Source organism: Pygoscelis adeliae, unplaced genomic scaffold (assembly GCF_000699105.1).
Source record: "Pygoscelis adeliae isolate BGI_AS28 unplaced genomic scaffold, ASM69910v1 Scaffold261, whole genome shotgun sequence".
NCBI classification, from domain to species: domain Eukaryota; kingdom Metazoa; phylum Chordata; class Aves; order Sphenisciformes; family Spheniscidae; genus Pygoscelis; species Pygoscelis adeliae.
The window spans coordinates 813,198-828,945 of record NW_008824115.1 but is presented as its reverse complement, the minus strand read 5'-3'; the positions used below and the strand labels follow the sequence as shown (position 1 = coordinate 828,945).

Sequence of the window (15,748 nt, the reverse complement as noted above, 5' to 3'; positions counted from 1 at the left end):
TGTATGTACATATCATATATTTTTATGTGTATATGTGTGTGTATTATATACACACAGGCATATACATACATATATACACATACATTCTTATATAAAAAATACATGTTGCGTATACAAATTATGCTTCTGCTTCACTGGTGGTCCAGACTGATGTTTTAAAGTAGCCCACAAGCGCTCAGAATTGTCCCGGAGGCAAGCCGCCATTTCCTTTCATTCAAAGTACATACAAGAGCAAAATTAGCCTTTTACCTTCATGCATTAAGGGCAAAAGCAGGATGGGAAACAAACTCGATGCAGATAAGCGCACCTAGACATATCTGGACAATAGAGGGAAGCCTGTATTACGAAGGATGTTACTGTTATGGTGACTGTCAAGCCTGGTGCCACTAAAATGGAGAGATGAAAACCAGATGTCTGTAAAGGGAATGTGTTTTACTCAAAGCACACCGGAACAAACAACAAGGCATGTCGTTTTTCCAGTCATCTTAAAAGTATTTCAAGGCTATTGATTATTTTACATGTAAATTTTATGTAGGAGACATATACTTGAAGAGAGCTTGAGTGTTTGTTGCATGCTTCTAGAGAAGAAGAAAGGCTAAAGAAAATGCTTTCATTCATTTGGTTTATTTTAGTTTGTGCTTTTCACTTTTTTGATCTATCCGAGTCCCTCAATAGGAGTTGGAAGTATTACTAAAACATCGTTGTTTTTTTTCTAATGAATACAAGTTTAAAAAAAAAATCTGTTAATTGGTAACATCTTTTAGCTGGCATATGGCTAGCTAATAACTCAGGCTTAATTAGCAAATCTGGGGAAGAATAACTTCCTAGTATGGAATTAAAAAGGCCTGTCATTGTTTTTCATCAAGATGGATGATATTGCTTGGACCTGATATTTAGCAGCCTTTTTTTTCCCGGTCCCAGTGGATGAGCTGTGTTTTAACACATATCTATTAGAAAAGACAGAGCTTGAAATTGCCACAACTCATGCTGGTAGAAAATGGAGAAACAGTACCTTTCCATAAAGTATAGTTATACACTTAATAAACGTGCATCTGGTGACCTGACCTGTGTTATTTTTTCAATGCCATATGCAGTACTGTAAACATTTAATTTCCACAGACTAGTGATTTTTTTTTTTTTTCGTTTCAGACTTGGTCTGTGGATCCCTAGGGTCTGTGGACTACTGCAGAGGCAACCACTAATGGTGGATAAGAAAAGTAGCCTTGTACGTGCTACACAGTGGTCCGCATAATTGGATTTTTAAACCAGGCTGTGCATCCATTGAAAAATGAAACGTTAGGGAGCAGCCAAAACCTCTTCTTGCTCCTTCGAGACCATTCCCTCAGTTTTCTGTTACATAGTCTTCTCACCCAGTGAATCCGATATCTGTCTCCAAAAGAAAGGGCATAGTCCATCAGCTCTCAAGAGCTTCCTCTGACTGCGATGCATTCAGTGAGCCTTATCAGCAGCATGTTGTTTCAGGGATCCAGCATCGTCGTTCCTCTGATAGGCGGCCCGCTCAGCAACTGAGCTTCATGGTTTGGCAAATGCTGAGCTGTCAAGTTGTGCTAATGATTTGGAAAGAGATGGATGTAAGTTTAATTGCAGTAATTAAAGGAGAGGGCTGTGTTATTCCCTTGCTTGTATGAAGGCGAATATCCTTGAAACCTCTGAAGCAGCACGCTCATAACCAAGGATATGGATACCAAAGCTTGGTGCGTCATTTGGGTTCAAGGAAAGAGTTTGCCTGAGAGCGATATGTGGTGGCAAGGGCAGTGTTGAATGAACCCTTATAGCTCAACAACATTGCAGTCTAACAGTGCTGTCATAGAGGGAACATGGGAGTTACTGGGTTTTATTATGCCGCTAGTATAGTTCTCTCTTTATTAATGAATTGCTTGTCAATCTTGTAACTCTTCAGCTCAGTGGTGTCATGTCCTATAATGTTTTGTTTAAAGTTACATTGTTTTTAGAATAACCTAGCTGTAGACCTGATTGTTTTTGTGTAAATATATCAACGTGGGGACTTCTACTTTCAAGCCTGAGTTTATTACTGAGCACAGTTTAAAATTCTTTTTATTGATGTAATTACAACTAAAAAGTTCAAAGGACAAGCACAATTATGTAAAGATATCATCCAGAGAGCTGCTGGTTTTCATTTTATCATTTTAAGAACATTTGTATGCCGCACCGTTTAGCGGCATATACCCTTGACAGAGCATCAGTACCTTTGATAATTCATGCTGACCTTCAGGGCAGTCAGCACCCTCTAGATATTTTTAGGTATTTGGCTAATTTTCTCAAAGCACCTGATGTTTTGTTTATGCAGTCAATTTCACGGGCACAGAGGCAGGTACATTTCTGGGGAGATAAAACCCATCTTCCCTTGCCATAACTGCACTTTGTCCTGCATTCGCTACATGAAGCTATTTATAAAAAAATCTCCTCATCTGGCACGTTTTCCCTGCATTTGTAGTAATAAAGGGAAGCATGGCAGGTCTGTTCGTGCCTCATATGCTGCTTAGCCCCGTTACACTGGGACATTGACAGTGTCTCTGGTTTTTGTTAACCGGCACAAAAGAGAAACTTGTGCAGCTGAGCTCAGAGAGAAGGTGTGTTCGCAGGGGATTGCAACGTCCGTGGCTTCCTTCCGAGGAGGCTTTTCCTTTGGGAAAGTCTGTATTCGCAAGCCACAATGCCTGCCTTCAGGAGGAGTAAAACCAGAGCTAAGAGTTTAGCGTTGGCTCGCAAAACCCAGCAGCAGGCAGCAGCAGCGTACGGCTCCCTGCACAGGATGTTTTCTGTGGTGAGTTCTGCAGCGGCCTGGGTTAAGCTGGGGGGTTGCTGCTTAATTAGGCTAAGGTAGGTGACGGGGCTGCACGAGCATGCCAGGGTGTCTGTGCTTGATAAATAGTGACTGCCCCGGCGTTAATAATCAAATAATGGATTCTGGTAACATGTAGTTGGTAGGTGAGTTTATACCAATATGCTGCATGGGAAAAGGTTTAGGTTTTTTTGAAGTTTGCGGGGAGGGAAGGGTGGGTTGGTTGCGTGCACTGTTTTCTGCTGGGCTCAAGCAAATAGTTATTTCTTGCGTCTGTCAGAGAAAAGACTAAGTCATGATCCAGATTTTGACAAGAAGTGGGATGTTAAAACAAGATTCTTCAGGGAAATTTGGAAATAACTGTAGCATGAATGTTTTAACTATTTCTCTGGTTTTTAACTAATAATTTAGGGTTGTGGAAGAAGGGAGGAAACAAGATGTACAATCAAGGTACTGCTGGGGGAATATAAGAAGGCTGTAAATATATTACACAGGTGGTAGAAAAATACTTGAGCCTTCTGCATTAAAGATTGACAACATCAGGAGAAGGACACAGGGAAGGAGAGAATGACAGTATTTTCACAAGATACTTTTCCCAAGGGTTTGGGAAAATTTGCATTGTGTGCTTTAATATTACCTGACAAGAGTTTCCTTTTTGTGACCTGGGCTGTAAGGGTGCCTCTCTTTTTGTTTGCCTGATGCTCTCGTCTTTACATTTAGTACGGTCGGGATTTAACCTTCCATGATGGTAATGATTTCTGTTTTGCCTTTGACTTTGGTATGCGTTAGGTCAGATGACTTTGGTGTTAGAGATGCTGAGCACAGCATCTATGAACTCAGTGGGAGCTGCTGGTCCTTGGGACCTGGTCGACGCAGGCTCTTGGGCCCAGATCCCTGCTGCGTGACTTGGTTTATAACCAGCGTTTTAGTCAAGTACCTAAGTCACCAGTGGTTCTTCCTCTATACCCAGGGATAAAGATGGGCATCTCTCTCTCTGTGGCAGCTGACAGGGAAGATTTGCCACCATGAAATTCATATTAATAGCTCAGGCACCGTGTCATATGGGTTGCATCTTAGCTGTTTTACACAGCCATGTGTTCAGCCCTATTTCAGGCCTCAACCTATGCTGTCAGGAAAGAGTTACTTGGTCATCAACCCCTCTTCTTACCGTACTTGTGATTTCTAAATAAGGTTGGTGATACCTACTTGCGTTACCAGAACAAGATGACTTTGGTAATGTAAATCTTCCTGAAATTGGGAAATTCTGACTCAAAGACAAAAGTTTATTCTTAACTCCTCCCCTGTTGTCTGGTCTGGTAGTGTCTGGTAGGGCAACTTTTCAAAACGCGGCGTGGAGGGGTTGCTTCTCCCTCCTTAAAGTGTAACTCTGACTATGCTTGGCTTATTGCTATGAAGGATCTGAGTGGGCACTTTTTAAAAAATACCTTTCCTTTAGCAATGTTTTAAACATTTAAATTAAAAGCATTGCAAGAGACACAGCTAAACAAAACAGACCCCCAAAATTTCAGCAGTGTCAGTCAGGAACAGTTTCATGTTCTGAGTGGCCTTGAAGTTGGGGGAAAAAAAGGAGAAGGACCAGAAGAAAAGCAATGACTGAGTCTACTGCTTTGTTTTAGCTTCTGTTGCCTGAAGCTGAGCAGCAGTCTTGCCCAGATACCTATGGTGAAAATCTCACAAGGCAGTTTTCAGTAGAACTCTGCTGACATTTTTCAGTCTTAATAAACAATTTAGAGGAGTGCACATACTGTACTGGTGTGTAACATATGGCAACTTTTTTCAGTGGTCTTTAAGGAAGCTAAGACCTGCGATTTTCTAGCCTTTTACTTTGGTTGGTTACAAAGTACTTCCCAGTCCGAGGATGACAGAGAAGTCTGGAGAGTGATGGACCCACAAAAAAAGATGGCTGTTAGGGCTGCCTTCGTTCTGGAGAGAAATATCTTCTAACACAAAGGAAAAGTGATGGACATCTCCAAAAGCTTTCCTTTTTTCACAGTGAGGGATGTAAAAAGTTCTCTGGCCAGTTGTTAATTTCTCAAAATCCTGTGTAATTGTATTTCTTCTGCTGACTGGTGCATTCAGTCTTATTTCCTGGAAATACATACCTCAGGCAGAGCCGAACTGTTAGCTGCTCATTTTTAAAGGGTACAAGACTAATCTGTTTCTGCAGGATGTTTTCTGGGCATGCTTCCTCTTTGGATAAGGAATTCAAAGGATTTGTGATCTCCATGTGGTCAGTGTCCTGCAGAAGGGTACAGGAATCTGAAAACTCATCAAAGGACATGCACGGTTTTACCCCCCCACTCCGAAGTCTTTCTTAGGCTGAAGAGTTTTCTAAGCCTACTGAAAATACTCCTTTCCCTCACTTTTTCATACAAACCCCAACTGACGGAGTACCTGAGGTGTATAAATGAGGGTAAGATAAACAGCAATGAGCAGAGACACCGTAACAGTAATTGACCTTGTGTGGCATTTATGCTCAGTCAGTATCATTCAGTAGAAAGTCACAGGGTAGCCATGAAATTATTGTGCTAATGCTTAACCACTGCTGATTAATGTCTTCTGCTCTCTCACCAATTAGTTTTATGGAGATTTTTAACTTTGGTGGGGATAGCACAGCCTCAGATGGTGATATGCTTGTCTGCAAGGAGCAAAGAAAATCTGTAAGAGGTTCCTTGTAGGAATATCCTTTGTTCACTTTAGAGGAATAATCTCTAATATTTCTTATCACAAGTATGATTGAAAATGGGACGGGCTTCATCTCCATCTGACAAGCTGAGTACCACTGTGGTGGTTGACAACTATGGGTCAAGCTGACAATTATGTGGACTGGAACCATCCCTTCTAAGGTTTCTGTGAGCAATCCTCATTCACAGGGAATACTCCGTGCAAAAGGATGTAGGACCTAACTACGAGTCACAAATACGCAGGGATGAAAAAAAAGTTTCTCAAGGCTGCTTCTACACATGCTTCTGTTTTCTTAGAAGCCAAGAGAGTATGGGGCAGAAGGCTGCTTCCCCTGACTGCTAGGTCTGTAGGAGTGTTTATACAGCCTTGTTGGAAAACCTGTGAAAATGGCCGGTAAAACAGTACAGTGCTGCTTAACTTCATTCTCCCTGGAATGCAAGTATTTGTTTTTTCTGTAAAACCTGCGTAAGCTCCAGTTGTCTTTCCCAACTCTAGCACCGTTAGTCTAAATTTTTGGATTTTTAGCCTCATCTGTCTGCTGTTCAGTGCCAAAGGTAAGCTGAAGCTGCTTGCAATCTCCTATAAATGTTGCTGAAAGTGGCATACATAAGCTCAAGTGATGGATTTTGGAGAAAGTTTGTTGCTTCCACTGTATGCTCTCCTCAGCTTTTCTCTACACCCAGCTACCTTATAGCCTTGTCCACAGTCAGTTGTCTGGGCTTTTCTTTTCATCAATTTAAACGTTTTTATTCTGATGAGCTGCACACTATAAAGGTTGGCATAAATAATTTTTTTTGCCATGTACTAAGTACAGACAGTCTTGGCCTTGTGCAAATAAAAGAAGCTGTGTGCTTGAGGTGTTTACCAGATGTATCTGAGAGTCAAATCTGCCTGTTAGCCGTTGCAGTGTCATTGTCAGAGCAAATTCAGGGTTAATTCCCACCTTAATTCAAGATTACGGTGGGTGTATGTAGTATCAACTTGGGTCTCCTCTTCAGACTTCCTGGCTTAAGAGCACTGGACTGCCAAACTTTGCTTTGACATCCAGAATGCCCAGGTGGCTTTGAAATCCCAGCTGCAATCAGTAACAGGGCAGAGGCTGGGCCTCTCCTGCCAACACATAAAAGATATAAAAGAGATGTTCTTAGAGCCATTCTAGAAAAGATCTGTTTTAAACAGCAAAGATAATAAAAAGCAGGACTTTGTTTAGTGTGGGAGGCAGAAAATAGCATCCAGAGCAGTGTGGAAAAAAGGTGGAGATCCCGACCTGGGTGGTAAGGGAGTTTTGGGAAGAAATGTGAAGCAAGTACAGTTTTTATTCCTCTCTACTTATTTGTTATTATGAAGTTTCTCGTGAATACTGGGCTCTTGGTCAAGAACCTAAGGTATGCTTTGTGGTTTCACTGGCAAAATGGGTTCCTGCATCTTCTATGGTCCGTGCAATGTGTAGGAGTGAATATGAAATACTCCTGTCCTGTGATCAAGTAGCATTTTCATGCTTGCTTTGACCCAAATGTAAATACCACAGTGGGTACAAGGAGTGAGAATGAGGTCTGGATATTGTACGGTCTGGAAGCCTCCCATAGAGGGAAGGACAGAGAGCAGCAGGACTACAGGAAAGGACAAGAGCTTATGAGCAGCACTGCAGGACAAGGGCAATATTTTTAATGCCAGACTTGCAAACGCAGAGTGCTTACGTGTTCAGGAACATACTAAAGTTTATAAAAATCACTACTTGTTGGCAGTATGGCTGAGAGGTAATCCTGTGCCTTGGGCTTAGGCCAGTTATGCAGAACAATTTCTGACACCAAAATTATGTTGCTTAGGTGCTCAAATAGTATTTATGTTGAGGAGTGTCATCTGTTTCCATATGCTTTCTTATCCAGTGGTTCTTGGTGGCAGATGCAGCTCTGGTGCCAAAACTGAAGAGGGTGGAGAACATGTTATGTTCTCCAATGTCTGCCTACCCTACATGCAAAGGTGGTTGAGGAGGAATAGAGAACTTCTAACTCCTCCTTGTAAAACTGTGCCTGATGATTATGTGTGTGACTTGCTTTCAATAGGCTGTCTCATATCCTTGATCTAGTGTCCTTGATCAGGCATCAGGTTGATGTAAATCAAGCTGCCCATGCACACCTAGAGTGTAAAATCTGAGTCATTCTGATACAAATGCAAAATTTTCTTACATAAGAAACAAAGAAAACAAAACTCAAGAACTTTGGCATTCAGCTATTTAGAAGTTGCTTTAAAATACACACCCCACTTCCTAAATTGTGATTTATTTCCAAAACACTAATTAATTTCAGAGGCACAGAGTGACTGTGATTTTTGAATGTATTCAATCAGTGTGCAGCTGTAATTCCAACAAACACCATTCAATTTACGTTGCGTTTTGTCAGGTCCTAATACATGTTGTAAATACAAAATGTATCTAAATTTCATAGTCCTGCAAGCTGTCATTACACAGGATTGTGAAGATGGTTGCACTTACTAGTGAGGAAAGTAACTTGATTTTTTTTAGAGTGGTGGCATTGTTCAAAACTGGGGGCTGGGAAGCTACAGAGTAATATGGCAAATATTTGACATTTTAACATTTATTTCCATCATATAGGTGTGAGGGATGTACCTATGTTTTGTCACATGAATGGTTGAGACTTAATATTGCTAGTGCATTTAGCCTCCACCTTATAGAAGGCTTTGCATAGCTCAGTTCAGTTTCAGAATAACTTTTGCATTTGCTCATTTGATGACCTAGTATGTTGGTGAACCTAGCTACACAGATAATCAGTGGTAAATCAGGAGATCCAAAAAGGACCACTTGAAACAGCGTGTGGAATAAATTAGTACAGATTAAGACAGTTCTGAAATGTCTTAATCCTGATTTCTTCACTGAAACAAGATCACTGAAACAAGATGTCCACTTGAAATAAAGCAGCGTTCATGTAGTCCTCATTTGAATGCATTCGCTAAATAGAAGATAATATATGGCACAGCATATGCAACTGTCCAGTATCTTAGAGATACAGTGTCTGAAAGTCAGAAGCACTGAAGAAGAATTGTTTCATGTAGTATAAAGAGGTGGATACCGAGAGCTGTTAAGGTAGAATTGGGTAATGGTAGCGATATTCTAGCTTTCAGGAAAACGTCATATAAGAAAGAGAACAGTGGTATAATTTGCAAATTAGGCATTAAAGATTATTGCCTGCAAAAGTTGCTCTTGCATATTAGTGGTGGTCGTGCAAGAGCAAAGTACACAACCATTTCATAGTGTCAGGAAAATCTCTTTCTCTTCCATCTTTGCCTTGTAAGATTAACTGTTGTTGTTCCATCTCCAATTCCTACCTTCCTTGAAAATTTTCTGGGGTTTTTTCATCTTTATCATTCTTCTAAAGAATCTCAAAGATTTAGGTTTCCATTTGCCGTTTTTGAAAGCAAAAAAATCTTGGTACATAGTTGTCTCTTTGGAGAGGAAGCCTCTAAATATCTTTTGACAACCCAGGACACTGGAATCCGAACCCTTAGCTCCATGTCTCATTGTCTGAAAAAAACACGCAGCACTATATAGGTAGCAGATGACAAATAAAACAGTTATTCTGGATGCTTAAAAGATCTTTATCTACTAATTCCTTCTATTTTGATGCAATGAGTTTTGCAAAATAAGAGAGATGGAAAACAGTGTGATGCTAGTGTCATAAGAATCAAAGTATATGATATATCTGAGTGCTCTCTCATCTTTGGCATCCCACGAGCTTGTATCTGAAGACTGAAAATAATTTGCACTGGAAAATCACTAGAAAATTTTCATTTCATTTTACTGCTGTGGTCTGGATCTGCTATAAATTCAAGCTGTTCAAAGCTATCAGGGTACATATTTGACAAAAATCAATGGCATGCTCTGGCCCCCAAATTTGGAACAAGAGCAAAATTTGAGGAATTCAAAAATAATTGTAGTATAGCTTGTGTTCTAAAACATCGACGCTTGTCTCTTTCTTCTCATTTAACAGAGCGCAGAACAGATCAGTGCGTTGTGCCGAAACTTCCAGGAAGTCCAAGCCAGCAGTATGGAAGGACAGAAGGACAACCAGGATCCACCTCCACGGCCACTGGCTCGACACCTTTCTGATGCAGATAGATTGAGGAAAGTCATCCAAGAACTTATGGACACTGAGAAATCTTACGTCATGGTGGAAAAAAAAAAAAAAAAAAAAAAAAATCTGGCTAGCTACAGACGTGTTTTTGAGGCTGACCATGATTTGTGGATAGTCTTAACATATTTCATGCTTACCTTTACATAACCAGCCCTCTACAAGGGCCATAACCTACAAAGTCCACTTGTCTAATTGGTCCTATTGTTTTCAACAGGCTTGCTCCTGTAATAGAGGCTGTGGGATTTGATCTAGTAGCTTTATTTCTAGTTAATTTGTATTTATATTGGAGAGTGGTAATTTGTGGGGAGTAGATACCTGCAATATGTTAACACAGAGGTTTTCCGGGGGATGTTTTTCTAGTTTTCAAGATGAAAATAAATCTGGTAGAAGAATGGAATAGTCTCCTACAAATCAGAAAAAAAAAGTTTAATTTTGGAAAATAGTGCATAATTATTTTTGAATCAGCAAAGCTAAAAGGCACAACTCCAGTTGGTTGTAGCATCACACATATGTTATTTCTCTTCTGACTGATAAGTCCATAATTTGTTAGACGTATGTCTCTTCTTTTTATAAACCCCAAATTCTTGTGACTGGATGTCAAAAGAAACATGAAAACATTGATTTCATTGACCTTCAGCAAGGAGGAATCATCTACTTTACTGGATCTCAAAACACATACTTGCAGATATCGGTTCTTGCTGCAATAACATATATGGAAAAGAAGAGAAAACACTTTCAGGCTGTTGTTGTTAGTACATCCACCAATACACCAATACAGCCAGATGCTGCAAAGCTTGAGGAAGCTTTACAGAACACGGACCCCCATCTATGTCCAGCTGACGTTTCTTACAGAGGAATGGCTTGAACAAAGGCATGACCATGGAGGTCGCTGACGTGTGACATTTTGCACCAGGCAAAATCCTGGCAGGTTGCACATACTCGTTATGGCATTCTCAGGGAGATGCTCATTATTCCTTCTCCATAAGAATTTCTGCCGTTTCTCTTCTTGGGGTCGGAGAGCCCTGCAGTGGGCCCCAGCCCTGCCGTCATGCTTTGGTGTGGGATAGTAAGTCTTCAAAAGTGGCACCAATTCCTTGAGTAAGTGACTGAAAAAGCCCTTGATCACATCCCACCTGACAACATAACTCAAGGCTTTAATAACTAATAGAATTTTAAAATGTTATGTGTCCTTCTGAATATTACTACTGATGTTGAAATGAGTGGCTATTTATATGGTTTATCTAACGTACATGATTAAAACATTTGATGCTGTTCATATACATGGACTCTTTAGAAAGCCATCATCTGTAACGTTTTCTCCTCATGCTATACTAAAATGTAATTTGTTATAATCAAGCTGTAAAGCCTTAAGGATGAAACAAAAACATTACACTGAAATCAATTTGCATCTAATTTAGTAATCACTTTAGTGCTAACAACACGCAGGTGATTTTGTTACAGAAGAGGAATTGTATCTCTAGTTCATTCCCGAAAATTACCCCTATCCCACAGTTTTCACATAAAGAACAATTTCAAACTGTTACATAAAAAGTGAACGAATTCTCTTTCTTGCAGGACTTGAGCTGCCTCTTTGAGTTATACTTGGAGCCCCTTCAAAATGAAACCTTCCTTACCCAGGATGAGGTGAGGGAATAACTGAAAGATGTGCTTTCCAGTCTTTTATGGGTTAAGACCTTGGCACCTGGGGTTTTCGTTGCTGAGAGCATGACAGAAAAAGCAAATGAGGAAGATAACAATAGGAATTACACCAGTCAGTGCCTTTCTGGCTGGTGTGTGCATCACTTCTTTTTTTAAAGGGTAATTGTTCTTCTGACTTAACTGCTAAGAAATCTTTGCTTTTTTGTAAGGATTTTTTTATGAAACCCGTTTGATAAGTATTAGTGAAGATGTTACTGGCCTTTACAACCTCTTTGTGTGTCGCATCTCCTTAGTGGACTGTTTTCGCAAGACCACTGTTAGGTGCGTGGAGTGCTGTACTTCATAGCCTGATGTTTTTTACAGATGGAGTCCTTGTTCGGCAGTCTGCCAGAAATGCTGGATTTCCAGAAGGTGTTTTTGGAGACCCTGGAAGATGGAATATCTTCTTCCTCAGATTTTAATACACTGGAAACGCCATCCCAGTTCCGGGTAAATATTTGGTTGTTCGATATCTTGCAATGTGCCTGGAAATGTTTGTGAAAATCTGCCTTTAGGAACTCTTAAGTTTCATGTGATTGCTTTTATGTTTGAAGCTTTACTTTGGATTACAGACATCTATTCAGCAGTGAAAGATAAGTGCTATTTTTCTTGGTTTATCTTTCTCTTTCCCACGGCAGAGGGTGTAACATGGAAGATGCAGAGTAGACTTTTTGAGTATGCGATAAACTGGCAATGCTTATGATGCAGAACTCCTTTGTAGAAAGGTTATTGTCACTGGGCTGAATTCTGCCCTGCCCTGTGCTCCTCCCCACTGTGCCCAGTTCACCCTCTACTGACTGGGAGCTTTTCCTGCTAAATGCCACATAAGTTTCTCGTGTTGCGAGGTCCAAGAAGAGGGCCCACGACGTGTAAACGGCTGCAGACTGTGCCCTCGCTGTGCTGTCTCACTCATGGTGGCATCACTCGGTACCTGCCCCAACTGGAGTAAGTTAGTTCCCCAAAGACAGAGTCACTGGTACAGGACCAGACGAGACTGCTGGCAGGTCTCCCGGACACTTTCTGCCTTTTGTGGCGCAAACATTGATTAAAAAGAGGGGAGAGGGCTGCTTTCCTCCTCCTCCTCACTTCCCTTTTTCTCCTCCTCCTCCTCCTCCTCCTCCTTCGCTACTCCTCTTTCTTATCTTTGCTTTGGGAAGCATTTCCCTAAAAACATCTCTCTCATGAGTCAGTCCCTCCCACATCTTCCCAGCCTCCCCTTCATCCAAGAACATCAGAGGTGCCCTGTAATTACTACCTGCCTGAAAGAAGGAAAACAGTTGGAAAGCAATCCTCTGTTTGTTTTATACTGTCCCTTCTGGCTTTGGCACTTTCATGCCTTGCTTCCTATTGCTCATGGTTTTTCCCAGCACAACATACCCTGTTACATGTCTGTTGATTTTTGTTCCTGTGCTGCCTGAAAGATACAGTAAGACAGAATGGCTGCAGTGGTGTTACCTGCTCAGGGAGGAGAAAATTGCAGGCTTTGCCTAAATAGGCTGAACTCTACACCCAGAGAAATAGAGAAACATCACAGAGCTACTACTAGTAGTATATTCATGTTATGTGTATATATGTGTATAAAAAATATAGGTTATGTATAGAAAGATATCAGATAATCACACCATTGAGCCTCTGTGTTATGTGCCTGAACATTTATTTAGGATTCTAGTAATGAATTAATATTTTGATTGTGTGGATTTCAGAAATTGCTGTTTTCCCTCGGAGGCTCCTTTCTGTATTACGCTGACCACTTTAAACTGTACAGTGGCTTCTGTGCAAACCACATCAAAGTTCAGAAAGTTCTCGAAAGAGGTAATTTATTGTTTTCATTATTGTAATTCATTTGCATGAATTTAAACTGCAGTGACCTACCATAACAAATCTTGTCGACTTGCAGAGAATATTGGTACAAAGCAAGGACTAATTGGGTATCTTTCAATAGGAATAGCTAAGGTCTGTGGTTCTGCTGAAGTACGATATAGAACTGAAGGGATAAGATTCCTCTTGTAACATCCAGGCAGTAGTCTGAATAGCTGCAGAAACATCTTCCACAAGTTTGTGCCATCTGAAGATCCAGTTCATACTCCAAAAAGCAGCAACAAATGGTAGAATAAGTTAGGAATTACTTCCTCTGCCAGCCACTGCAGTGCAGTGGAAAAATTACATTGAGGAATAATCTCACCTTGATACAATTGCTCTCTTAGCCCTTATGTATGTTGTTTAATGCAGGAAATGATTATGAAATGAATAGTGTAAACTACTTTGTAAACCATCTATTGGAAAGGGTGAGGCTTTTGGTGCTGGTTACAAGTTGCAGTTCTGTGCATTCGAATTACTGTAGCTTCTGTGACTTCCATGTTCAACTGACTACCTCTTTTATCTACATGTAGCCAAAACAGATAGTGCCTTTAAGGCCTTTCTGGATGCTCGAAATCCCACAAAGCAACACTCTTCTACACTGGAGTCGTATCTCATAAAGCCTGTTCAGAGAGTGCTGAAATATCCTCTGCTTTTAAAAGAGCTGGTGTCTCTGACAGATAACGAGAGCGAGGAGCACTATCATTTGACAGGTAACTTCTTCCTTTCTTCTACAGGAATGACTATGAGTTAAGTTTTATTTCCCGCCCTTTCTGAAGATGTAGGTAGCCATTCTGGTAGATAGCACAGAACTCGTCAAAACCTAGAGAGCATTCCCCTCTGTCTCCTTAAAAATAACAGTAGCTTTTTCGTGCTGTTAGCAAAAAGTCGTACTTGGTATGTCCAAGTCCCTTTGAGAAGTAGATACGCCCAGGATTTGCCATGGCAAATAGGACTGGGGTCTTTCTCCTCAGTTCTTGCACAGGAGCATGTCAGGTCATAGTGTTGCTTTTTTTTTCCCCCCACTTGGGAAACACTGACCAAAGCTCCATCTTGTGGTTATTACTCAGTTCTTGAAATGTGTCAAAGTTTAACAGTGCCACAGAAGGAAATTTTAGTTGTTTGAGGTTTGGCTGTGACTCTTGCTTGCGTAGAAGAGATCTGTCTCACAGCTTTGCAGTCTTCCCACATAGAAAGACTTGTCTGTCTAATATATATTAGAGTTGACTGCTTTTCTAGGCTCAGATGCTTGGGACTTCACCCTGGCAAATTCCAGTTCAGGTCTGTCAGCACCTCATGGATGAAAGTCTAGAGATTTGTTTTATGGATTTATTGTCATTTTAACAAAATAGATTCAGGCAAAATACGCTGTCAGCAAAAAGTCACAAGGCTGTTACTGACTTCAAAGGGAGCTTCTAATACGGTTCCTTTGCCCTTACAACCAAGCTGGGGGTGACTTACTTGCAGGTCAGGATGAATGCCAAACTTCTAAAAGGCTGCATCGTTAAGAGCTGGCAGGACTGGAGAAACTAAGCGCCTTTCTCTAACTCCTCTGTGAATTAACACAAAAGTATAATGAAATCCAGTGTCATTCTTGCTTAGAAAACAAAATTTAAACAAAACCTAGCCACCAGCATTTAATTTCATGGATACAGTCAGTGAGGAAGTTGTACAACCTAGCACTGTATTTCTTTCTCCATTCTGTGGTGAGCCAAATGCAATTTGTTTCTATTAAAGGTCATCAAATGATTTACTCTAGTATGGGTGTAGATTACCCTAGAGATCCTAGTGGCCCTATATATACAAGATGCAAAACCTAACCTTGTTTACTATCATGTTGATAGGAATATTCATGCATTTAGGGGCTAATCACTGGAATGCTTATTGCAGCCTTTTCAGGCACTTCAGACACTAGATGAGCATTTTTCACTTATTCTGATCAGGAAGCATATCTTCTACTGTTGCTATGAGAAAGCACTGATAATAAAGCTAGAATTCTGTTCACCAAACCTTGGCAACACTGCATCATTTTGCCTGCCTCAAGTGGAATTCAATAAAAAATGCCATGTTTCGAAAATACAATTGAATTACATAGCTGTCTATGAAATTTTTAATCCTTATAGAAGCGCTGAAGGCAATGGAAAAAGTAGCAAGTCACATCAACGAGATGCAGAAGATATATGAAGATTATGGCACTGTATTTGACCAACTGGTTGCAGATCAAAGTGGAACAGAGAAGGAGGTAAGAGAAGGAACAACATGTTTTATTCACTCCTGAAGCATTATCCTGCTTGCCATTAGGTGTTTTATCTCTTCCTGAGGTAATTTTGGAAACTTCCTTGTGCTGGGCTTCCTCCATTCTCCTTTAATATTTTGACTTCAGAAGGGATAGGCAAGGAAGGGGAGGCGGTGAGGTAGTCCTATATGTTAGGGAGTGTTTTGATTGTCTAGAGCTTAATGATGGTGATGATAGGGTTGAGTGTTTATGGGTAAGAACCAGGGGGAAGGCCAACAA

At 40.6% G+C, this 15,748-nt stretch overlaps 1 protein-coding gene across 1 annotated transcript in view; it reads left to right on the top strand.

The window, feature by feature from the left end:
* Window positions 1-15,748, top strand: part of TIAM2 (T-cell lymphoma invasion and metastasis 2) — a 96,725-nt gene that overhangs the window by 70,883 nt on the left and 10,094 nt on the right. Inside the window, exons 13-18 of the mRNA XM_009334292.1 lie at window positions 9,535-9,714; window positions 11,254-11,322; window positions 11,701-11,826; window positions 13,080-13,188; window positions 13,767-13,946; window positions 15,357-15,475. Of these exons, the coding sequence (XP_009332567.1) occupies window positions 9,535-9,714; window positions 11,254-11,322; window positions 11,701-11,826; window positions 13,080-13,188; window positions 13,767-13,946; window positions 15,357-15,475 (783 nt within the window). The remainder of the gene's footprint in view (window positions 1-9,534; window positions 9,715-11,253; window positions 11,323-11,700; window positions 11,827-13,079; window positions 13,189-13,766; window positions 13,947-15,356; window positions 15,476-15,748) is intronic.